Source organism: Citrus clementina, unplaced genomic scaffold, assembly GCF_000493195.1.
Source record: "Citrus clementina cultivar Clemenules unplaced genomic scaffold, Citrus_clementina_v1.0 scaffold_8, whole genome shotgun sequence".
In the NCBI taxonomy this organism is placed as follows: Eukaryota; Viridiplantae; Streptophyta; class Magnoliopsida; order Sapindales; family Rutaceae; genus Citrus; species Citrus x clementina.
Window position 1 is genome coordinate 18,038,888 of NW_006262022.1, and position 11,818 is coordinate 18,050,705.

Here is an 11,818-nt window from a genome sequence, read left to right on the forward strand (position 1 = left end):
TTTTTTATCCAATTTCTTATTCGGGGAGGGGACGGGGATGAGGTGGAATCCCCATCCCCTACCCATTTTCTCATTTTAATTTTTAATTTTATTTTAATTTTTTAAAATTATTAGTAAATAAATTATAAAATTATAAATATTGGTAAAAATAAAAAATATCAAAATATTTATATTATTAAACTTTTAGGCCTAATTAGCTAATTAAAGTTCTAAATTTTTATTTAGGACATTAAAAAGACCGAGTAAATTCTATTAGCCAAATATTTTTTTTAATTTTAATATTCTTTAAATATTTTAAACTTAAATCTATTTTTTATTTAATTTTAGATGTTATAATTGCCCACAGCGAATCACAATTTTAATATCTAATCTAATATTTACTTTTGATTTGCTCCGATTTAACTATTGTGTTGTAAAGGGAATAGTCCACATTTATAAAGTGCCCACGCCACCATTGAAAAAGTTAATTTTGAATCTAAATTCGATTTTATTTGTAACAATTTTGTATTAGATTATTAATTTGTTAATGATAGTTTGTAAAAGAAGTTTGTATCCCTTGCATGTTGCATTACTTACTAATTTAATGTTTGTGGCTTTTGTAATAGATATTAATGTAAGATATATTTCGAACTTTACTTTTATTTGAATTTTTTATTTTAATCTGATTAACTCAAAATCGAAAAAAAAAATGTATTAGTTATTCGGGGATCGTGAACCCTTGGGGATCCCCTGTTATTATTCGGGGAGGGGATGGGGATTCTCTCAAGTAATTCTGACAGGGACGGGAAGGGGATGGAGACATACGCAAAATATCGGGGATGGGTACGGGGAGATCGGTCCCCTCCCCTCCCCTCCCCTCCCCTCCCCGTTGCCATCCCTAATTAAAAACCAAAGAATCCAAAGAAATAGAATAAGGCGCTGTTTGTTTTTATTTATTTATTTAATAATTTAATTTTAATTAGTTAAATCATTAAATTTATTTTTTAAAACTTAAAGAAAATTTTAGCTATTAAATCATTAAGTTATTAAATTATTATTTTTTAAAATTTTTTGTTAAATTTAAAAGATCTTAATGATATCATTAAAAGATATTCTTTGAAATATTCTTCTCTAATTAATTAATTTACATCCTCGCCTAAATAAAATTTAACAATTAGCATTATTACCAATATTTATCTTCATAATTTTTTATGAATGAAAAAATAATAAACTATAATAAAATTGATTAACATATATTATATAAAACATTAAAGAGTTGTATTCAATTAAATATGATTTATGTTATAATAATTTATTATCTTATTTATATTTTTTGAGATGTTTATTATTTGTTTAACATTTATAATTTGTAAAGGCATAAATGTAAAAATATTATTTTTTAGATTTCTTAAGTTAAAAAAACTTAATATTTATTTTCAGCGATTCAGACAAAAAAAACATATTATTTAAATTTACCTCAATTCAAAATTTAAACTAATTCAGACCTATTTATATTTCAAACAAAAAAAAATAAACGCCACCTAAAAGGTAATTTTTTTTAATATGAAATTAGAATAAATCTAAATTTGTATAAATTTTTAATAGTGCCTTAAGTCTGAATCTTAATTACATGTTTATTTTTTGTTTGAATTTTTGAAAATAAGCACCAAAAATTTTTTTAAACTTAAAAAATTTGAAATCAAGTAATTTTACATTTACATCCTTATCTAATCATAATGTTAAACAAATAATAAGTATTTCAAAGAACATAAATAGTATAGTATTTTATTATAATGTACATTATGTTCAAATAAATACAATCTTTTAATATTTTGAATTAGAATATGTTGATCAATTTTATTATACTTTATGATGTTTTGTATTAAAAATATTCATAAAAATTTATAAAGATAAATAATGTTAATTTGAATAAAATGAAAAAGATAAAAATAAAAATAATCTCACACTACGGGTAAAAGCTTGTTTAATCTCCATATTTTGAGATTAATGTTCATTTAATCCCTAAATTTTTAAAAGTGTCTCAAAATATCTCTGACGTTAAATTATTGACACCCCTAATATTGCTTTTTTGTTTTTTAGCTTGCATTTACAATATTACCTTCTTATAATAATATTTAATTTTTTAGATATTAATAAAAAATAAATTACCAATATGAAATACAAACAAATATATATATATATATATATTAATTTTTATGAAACACTCTGTTAAGGAGTTAATATATTAATTTTTTTGTTAATGTCCAAAAAAACTAGTAATTAATTTTTAATATTAATTTTTTTAGACATACGTGAGCTTCGACAAAAATGATTATATATTTTTTTGTTTTTATTTTATTTTCCAAGTCAAATTGATAATTTAATTTTGTTTCTTTTTTATTAATGTGACCCCTCCCTCCCTCCCCCCCCCCCAAAACCCCAAAAAAAAGAAACATTATTCTAGGAGGGTAATAGTGTAAAAACACATTAAAAATAACAAAAAATAAAAACATTATGTCAATAGTTTAACAACGGTGTAGGAGTACCAAAGACCTTTTCGTTAATAAATGCAGTATATTCATATACTAAAGCCTTTATGGCACCACACTGTCATCGTGTTTGTTATTGGCTTGGTGACTTTTGTAGTAGTGGTCGGGCTAGAGGAAGAACTTTATGCTAGCAATTCATTATTCTACAAGCAATGAAGATCAAAATTTGACGTGACAACTTTGAAATCAAATGATAAATCGACTATATTAAGCATCTTGTTAGTTTTTTTTATATTTTTCTCTATTAATCTATTATTGTGAATTCATGATAAACCTTGAAACTTACAGTATTTTTTTATAATATAAGATAATTATCATTATCTATTTAACGTTCAAAATTAATTAGGATAGAAAATGTGAAAAAATTTGACGAGCATTTTTTAATGGTTTTCCAGCATTTTTCTCTCATCAATCACTTAAGAGTTTAATATCAACTTAGAGTTTTATTCTCATTAATATTCAAATACATATATCTATTCTTATTTAAAAAATAAATAATTCTTGTGGGACTCAAATTATTAAGGACATAGATACTGCTAGACTTACAAACGCAGGTAATGACTCTTTTAATTTCATATCATTCACTTGGCCTTTTCTTCCTTTTAAATATATAAAGAAAACAAATGCATGATTGAGTTTCATACACGTTACACTTCAATCCCAAAGAACTAAAATTTTCAAGCTATTTTGGCTCCATTGATGCAACCAATGAACCAACAGCCGTTTTCCTTTACACCACCTAACACTACGGAAAGCACTGAACACCTACCTACTACTCTTCCTCTTCTTGTGAGAGACCCTGAAAAAAATAAAATTTCGTTCACAGTAGAAAGGACGGGTTTCAACAAAACTGAACCAGTTTTCAACAAACTGTACACTTATAACAACAACATATAAAACAAAAGAAACACTCAGTCCGTTATTGTTACAATGCATTAATCTTTTATGAGTCTTTTTGTTTTATTTAGCAATGACGCCTAGAGGATTTTTGGGGTTGGTGATTTTGCTTCTGGCCATGTACTGTGGCCTCGACCCTTTGAAGCACAGTGCGATTTCTGAGTTCCCTGACTTTGTGTCTCACAAAGTTGACATGCCGCCGTGGTCACTGATTCCTACAGTGAAAGATGACAAGAACTTGCTTCAGAATTCGGAAATCAAGTTCTTGAACCAAATTCAGGGCCCCGAGAGCATGGCTTTTGACCCTCTTGGCCGTGGACCTTATACTGGTGTTGCTGATGGCAGAATTCTCTTCTGGGATGGCCTTAAATGGACTGATTTTGCTTTTACTTCCAACAACAGGTCAGTTTATGATCCTGGGTTGTGCCTTTTTTTACTGGTTTTTTGGACTTTTTTTGGGTGATCCATGTGATTTTTATGGTCACCGATACAGTACAATTTAGAAAATTTAATTTTGTGTTTTCTTTAAGGGATCAAGATCCAAGCCAAACCATGGTTTAATTTTCGCTTCATTGATATTTTGGATGCATTTGATTTTAGTTATACATGATATAAATCATTAGTTTGTCTTCTTAGAAAGCGTTGCAGGGGTTTACTTTTGACAGTATATTTGATATCGTTCAAGAAAACTTATTTAGTGTCAATCTGATTCTTGAAAATTAAGTTTATCTTAATACAATTAAGCTTCAAGTTTCTTGGTCTGCCGAACGGTGAATTGAGCTATTAATTAAGTTCACATGTAACTTGGCACCATCTGATTTAATTCCTCAAGTGAAGAGTGGGTTGAATTTAGCTATGTAACTGTCCTTGTTTCTTCTAAACCATCTGATTTCCATTGACAATTCTGAGATACAGGTCGGAACTATGTAATCCGAAACCAATTGCCATGAGTTATCTGAAGAATGAGCACATCTGTGGCAGGCCTTTGGGGCTCCGATTTGACAAGAAAACTGGTGATTTATACATTGCAGATGCATATTTTGGTCTGATGAAGGTCGGTCCGGAAGGTGGATTGGCAACATCACTTGCAACTGAAGCAGAAGGTGTGCCACTGAGGTTCACTAATGATCTAGACATTGATGATGAAGGGAATGTTTACTTTACTGACAGCAGCACCAATTATCAGAGGCGGTAAGTAAATTACTACTCCTTAGCAAGATTCTGATAGTTATAATTTTTTAATTGCCACTATTATATTATAACAAGCATCAAAATATTTTTTCAAATGGACATCACTTATAGGTTATTGCAAACGTGGAAAAGGGAAAAGAAATGATGCAGTCAGAAAGACCATTGTTTTAGACTTTTAGCTAGAGCGTGCCTAACTCTATAAGTTTATTAAATAATTTAAGTCCCTTTTCAGTTCGTTGCCATTTGTCCGGTTATTTGCTTAAATCACTCATAATATGAAGCAAGAGGACTTCCTAACTTTTGGTATGCATCTTTGTATGGTGCACAAAGTTCACAACTTTTTCTGTTATTCAACCTGTTCTCCTTCACATAAAACCATAGGCATTATGATGCTATTCTTTTGCCAAAAAATGTCATGTTTTAAAATCTTTATCCAACCCTCAATTGTACCTTAACTTTATTAGGTCCCAACTTTGTTGCTTTATAAGATTCTGAAAGCATGAAATGACCAGAAGTTGAAAGATGAGACATAATAATTAACTTCATAGCATCCAATTCTGTAACTCTTCCTCTGTAATTTATGGCAGACATAAGGAACCAGTTCTTGAAAGAGATTCCCTTGTTATCATTGATGCCTGTCTGCTTTTACTTGTGATACTGATAAGATTTGAAAGGCTTGCTAAGGTCTATGAGGAGTTATATGTGGAAATTGATCTGTTCATGTCTTCCATTACACATCCAGGCAAATGCAAAAGGAGAACATACCTTTGCAGCTTTGCTCTTCCCTCAATGATCCAAGTCCTATAAAGATCACAAGTTAGCTAATATCTTTCCAATTTCTTGCAATTTTAAAATTAATCATGATTAATGTATAAAAGATGAATTACTTTGAATAGGAAACAGAGGAAGTGAAGGTGGCATTTTCTTGAATCCTAGTTCTTGACAAAGTCATTTTGTTACAGTTTCTTTGGGTCCGAAATATTGATGAAGTTATTTCTTTCCTCCAAGTGTTTTCTATGACCAGAAAATCTCTGAACTTCTTATAATTTTTTGCATAACTCTAAATACAATCTAAGTCCAAAGAAATTACTTCAAAGTAGATAAATTATCTGATTTTTTTTTAAGGTCTCAACATTTGTAATTGACAAGTTATCATGGGTTGCGCTGCACAAAAGTTAAACCATGGTCTGTTCTTCATGTTGATTCATGTGAGATTATATGATGTGGACATATGGTTGTAACGACTTCCTATTCTTTTCCTTTTTTGCTTATTTTGTTCCCATGCACGATTGCGGTGCATTATTTCTGACATCGTATTATCTCTCAGGAATTTCATGCAGTTGGTTTTCTCTGCAGAAGATACTGGTAGGGTTCTAAAGTATGATCCAACTACAAAACAGACCACTGTCCTTTTGAGGAATCTTCAATTCCCTAATGGGCTTTCCCTGAGCAAGGACAAATCCTTCTTTGTCTTTTGTGAAGGATCTGTTGGCAGGTAATGCTTCTAGCCTTCATATCTGAAATACATGCAACCATTGCATTGTTCAGACTTTTCCAATGATAGTTCCTTGTACAGTGATAAGACCATATTATGATGTGGTCTACAATTGCTAGTTCATGCACTAATGCTGTAACCAGCAAGCTGATTTAAATTCGAATCTAAAAGTGAATGGTAATGTAGCTTCTTTGGAGGCCATAAAATCTGGTGACTTAGAAAAGGAATTTGCCCGAGTTGGGAGATTGTACAGAAACGTTTTTTTTTTAATTTTTTGATGAGAAATACAGAAACATATGTTTGATCACTTTAGAAAAGAGGTATTGTTGATTGCTACTTTCACAAGAATGCTCTTCAGCACAATTGTTAGGTTGTCAACGAATACTTGGCAGACACCAGTAGTTATATTGAATCATTTCAGGAGCCACCCAAACTTTGCTTTACTTTTACTTATCAATGTTCATTTCATCTGTTGATGCAGATTACACAAGTACTGGTTGATAGGTGAGAAAGCGGGTAATTTAGAGGCATTTGCCATCTTACCAGGATATCCTGACAACGTCCGCACAAATGAAAAGGGTGAGTTTTGGGTGGCAATCCACTGTCGGCGGAGCTTGTACTCTCATCTGATGGCTTTATACCCTAAAATTAGGCATTTCGTGCTCAAGCTCCCAATTTCAGCCAAGACTCATTACCTGATTCACATTGGGGGAAGGCTTCATGCTATGGCTGTCAAATACAGCCCAGAGGGAAAGATTTTGCAGGTATTGGAGGACAGTAAGGGGAAGGTTGTTAAAGCAATCAGTGAAGTTGAAGAGAAGGACGGGAAGCTGTGGATGGGCAGTGTGTTGATGCCTTTTGTTGCAGTTTATGACTTGTCTTGAGGTAGAAGCACGTCTATTTATGATTAAAAGCTGTTGTTCTTTACGCTGGAGGTAGATAGATCGTTTTAACTGACTTTCTTTATTTCCTGAAAGTATCGAAAATGTTACGCGCAGGGCAAGAATTTCTTCTTAAAGATCCCATAGATGGTTGTTCATCTTTTCGCCCTTTGCTTGGCACAATGTTTTTAATTATTAATCCAATTACCGGCTTTATTGATGAAATAGTTGCATGCAGCATTTCAAATCCTTAGAACTCTCGATTACCAAAATGCAATTGTTTATTCAGTTTGCAGTGGACTATAAAGCGCATTATTGAGAAGGATATAATCCGTGCAATACTATAGGGAGACGTTTTCTTTAATTGGTCCTATACCATCATCAGTGATTAGCCTATATCTTTGAAATTGTCTATGCCCGTGCGAGTTGTGCTAGATAAGCCAGAAATTGCATCCACTAGTTTGAAAACTCGAATTGTTTTCTCGTCAAGATTCAGCTTGTATGTAGCTATACAACTGTATATTTAGCTTTGCTAATAATATATGCCCACTTCGCTCTATCTATTTGTTTCAATACATTTGTATTCTATAAGAATACGAGTGATTTTCATGCTTCAGAATTTCCCATTAGACGCCTGGACGGTGGACTGTTGAATGGTGAGATTTTGGCGCGCTTGAAATTTTGGTACATGCCATTAAGAAAACAAAAAGAGAGAAAAAAGGAGACTTGTTTATGGTAAGGACAATGCATTCAATGCAACATTAAAAAGATTGGCATTATGTGCTGCCATATGCAATTTGTAGCACCATTTTAGTTTAATATTTTTGGATCCATTATTAATCCATTATTAAAGTTTCATATTTCTTCTATTAACACCTAATCAATTTCCACAAATAACCCCCATCACATTTGCCCAAAACCCCATCTCCATCTGTCTCTTTCTTGGGAAATTTACAGTAATAACCAAAAAAGTTTTGCTTTTTTTCATTTTAACCCCCCACAAATATTTCTATCAACATTAGCCATTAAACAACCTTTGAGACCAAAATACCCCTCCCTCATCTCTCCCCCAACACTCCCTTTCACTCATCTCTCCCAAACCGATCCAACTCCCATCATCGGCGGCGACATCAACCCTCGTCGGCGGCGGCTCCATCTCTCACCGGCATCCGATCTACGATCTACAACCTTCAACAAAACCTAGGTTAGTCATTTTTCTAATTTTCATTAATTTAAAATGAGATTTTAGAATAATAATAGTTATAGCTTGAGAATAATAGTGGTGGTGATGATGTTTGTGGTGGTTGGTGGTGTTTGGGAGTATTGTTTTCGATTTTAGAGTGATTGCGCTTAATTTTGGGGGTGGGGAGGGAGGGGGGCAGGGCGCGCGCGCGGCCATGCGCGGCCCGCTGTCGCACCAGATCTGGTGCGACAGAGGCGCGCCTGTCGCACTAGTTTTGGTGCAACAGGCAAAAATTAGTATTTTTTTTTACGAGTCAATTTTTTTTTCTGTAAATGTAATGTAATAATTTTATAAATATTACAGATACATGGCGAAATCAGAATCACTGGATATCGAAGTAGACAAGATGTATTTTCGTTATGCCGATCACTTTCCTGGTCGAATTTCGAGCATGTGTATGTTATCTTCGATCGTAAAAGCCATCGAGGAAAAATTAACGAAGCGGCAGTTATTCATGTTAAAAAAGGATATATTTGGGCATTTCTTGGAGTGTCGAAGTTTTTCATTTAGTGGGGTGATTTTGCACAATCTTTTACTGCGGCAAGTGGCCCATGAAGAAGATAGTCGTGAAGATCAGTTATGGTTTCAAATTGGTAAGCATTTGATTCGTTTGTCAATTGTCGAATGGTGCTTGGTTACTGGACTTTCATTTGGTGTTGATACCAATAAAAAAAATGATGAAATGGAGCAGAGGCTACGGAATACGTATTTTGGTGGTGTGCATCGTAAGATTAATGTGAAGCAATTCGATGCAATATTTAAGGAGTTGAAATTCGAGGAAATGGACGATATGGACGCATTAAAGATTGCGCTGTTTTATTTTGCGGACAAAGTACTAAATGCAAGAAAAAATCACTGTCAAGTCAATTTCGATTGGCTTGACCAAGTTGATGATATACAGTACTTCCGAAAGCGTCCATGGGGTCTATTGTCGTGGGAAATGATTTACGAGAGTCTTGACAATGCACTGTTCGAGAAAGACGAGAAATTTAAGAAGATTCGGTTGAAAAATCCAGATCATAATATTGAAAAATACAATCTTTACGGCTTTACGTCTGGGGTTCAGGTGCGTTTTTTTTCTGCGATATTAATAAGTTTTATAGTATTAAATATTTGATAGTTGTTTTATTTGATTTTTCACTTTGGTTGTTGTAGACTTGGATTTACGAAGCAATCGGAGGGTTGCCATCAACATGGGTCGTCAAAACAAAGAATAAGATTCCCTGCATTCTGCAATGGAAGCCCATGGCGTCTTCGAGAATCAACTTTGCGAAGGTTTATTCGTTCTTCAACGACGAATCTCGTCTTGTAAGTAATATGTATTACTTATTTTTTTAACTTTACTAAATTTACGTTATGTATACTTACTCAATTGAATTTATGGCAGGGGGACATTTTACAAACTCTTGAGCCAAATTCAAAGGAGAGTAGCAGAAAATATTGGCTCTCTGTGAAGGATTACGTGCCAAGCATTCCAGACTGGGTTCATAAGGTCGGTATACTCTAAGTACTAAAAATTTTTTAATCGAAATATTTGACTTTTCATTTACTAATTTTAAATGATACTTTATACAACATCAATCTTCAATCAACGCGATGCCGTCGGTTACAAGGCAATCAGACGAGCATGACGATCATGACGACATACCAAACCCAATACCAGAGCAGCGTCATGACACTTCTGAGGATGAGGTGGCTGTTGATGACCACCAGCATCAAACAGACAACTCTGATGACGCACATGATTCTGAGGTTATAAATAATATACGATATTTTTCCTTTATAAATTATAAATTATTTATTGTTATTCTAAAGTTTTATTTTTTTCTTTTGTAATAGTCGATGACAAAGCAGTTTAATGATTACATACAACGACGACCAAATAAGGATTCTCCCCATGCACGCTCGTATGCGGTGAGCAAATTTAAATTTAATAATAATTTTCGTTTAACTTTTAATTTAATAGTTGTTTAATATGTTCTTCTTGGCGAATAGACAGGTCCCGGATGACTATGGAGTGTATACTGACGTGGGCAATGAAAATTTGTCTACGCCCACGTCATTGTATAGTTTCTACAGGGATGTTAGTGGGGAGAGCGTGCAGGTGTTCACTGAGGTGCCTCCGGGCGTTAGTAAGTTCGGCCGCGCATACATACCGTCGTATGTTTATAACAGTCCTTACATGATTCCTCCGGTCAGGCGAGGACAGCACGTCCAGCCTTTACCTCGACCCCAAATCATGGAGCATGCGATTGACATGAGTACGAGTGTGGATGTAAATCCACTTAGAGGATTGGAGGACTCTAGTCTGGCGATTGCGGTGTTTTTGTATTGATGGTTACGATGTATTTAATGTTCGGGCTTGGATTGGAGTTTAACGCTAGTCATGTCGAGTACTTTAAAAAGAAGATTGCGGTTGACATATTTAATGACGATATTGTATTGTAAATCGTTGTAGTAATTTAAATTTTTAAACTTGAATTTTTTTTAATTTGCGCACTTAAGTTTATATAATTTTAATGCTCACATTTTAATATTTTAAAGTAAAAGAAAGTTTTATGACATATAAGTGTACAATACACAAAACACAATAACAACTAACTTCGAGTCGACGCAATGGGATTCTTATATCGCTTACGATTATGGCCCAGTTCATGACATCGCCCGCATCTTACAGTCTGCCTGTTAACGTCCTCGCCAGCCGAGGGTATTCTGAGCTCTTTACGACGGCCAGGTGGTGGTGCCTCAACTGGTGGGTATACTTGCATCTCCTGAATTTCATCTGGAATTTCCCAATCAGCCACATCTCCAACTGGCTCTACTAGTTGTGCATAAGCCATCGCCAACGATTCTGTAGTGTAAAAGTCCGAGCATAGGTTAATAAAATCCACCTGGTGTGTTAGACACGCCGCAATTGCATGAGCACATACAAGCTGATCAAGCTGAAACACTCTGCATGTGCAAGTTCTCTGTTGCAAGTCAACTAAACCTTCCTTAAGCCCACCGCCTACCACTTGAAATCGATGCGGAGACACCGGCCGAACTATCATTCTTTCAGCTATAGTTCTCCTCTCAGTGACTATTTTATCCGCCCATGTTGTTAGCCGAGTAGTCATTGATTCAGCCACAATTTTTCTATCATAGAACCATTGCTGCATTGTTTTCCTAAAGTGATCAACAAGATGAGTAACAGGAAATTTTTGAGGTTCCCGCATGAAAGAATTAACACTCTCCGCGATGTTGGTGGTAAGTATGTTGTACCTCCTACCTTCAAACTAAGACCTTGCCCAATTACACGTACCGACATTATTTTCTAGGTAATCAGCCGCACCCGAGTGGATCATCCACAACCCTTCAAGTTGTCTCTTAAATTCCTCGTGGCCATATGCTTTTGCTGCATTAATAAAGGCAGGCTCAAATTGATCCCAAAGAGCTTTAGACATTCTAAATTGAGACTTAATGTTACCTTTGACGTGGTAAAAACAAACGCCATGAGTTGCATTGTGAAATACTTTAAGAACGGCTCTCCTTATGGCAGTGCATCGATCAGAGATAATTACCAACTCAGGTCTATCGCCAATCA

General features: G+C 34.1%; 1 protein-coding gene across 1 annotated transcript; it reads left to right on the plus strand.

The window, feature by feature from the left end:
• The first annotated feature begins 3,194 nt into the window (after positions 1-3,194).
• Positions 3,195-7,217, plus strand: LOC18034059 (protein STRICTOSIDINE SYNTHASE-LIKE 3). Its single transcript, XM_006423994.2, has 4 exons — positions 3,195-3,827; positions 4,341-4,616; positions 5,944-6,111; positions 6,593-7,217. The coding sequence occupies exons 1-4, from the start codon at positions 3,499-3,501 to the stop codon at positions 6,993-6,995; spliced, it is 1,176 nt and encodes a 391-aa protein (XP_006424057.1). The 5' UTR covers positions 3,195-3,498; the 3' UTR covers positions 6,996-7,217.
• The last annotated feature ends 4,601 nt before the right edge of the window (positions 7,218-11,818 follow it).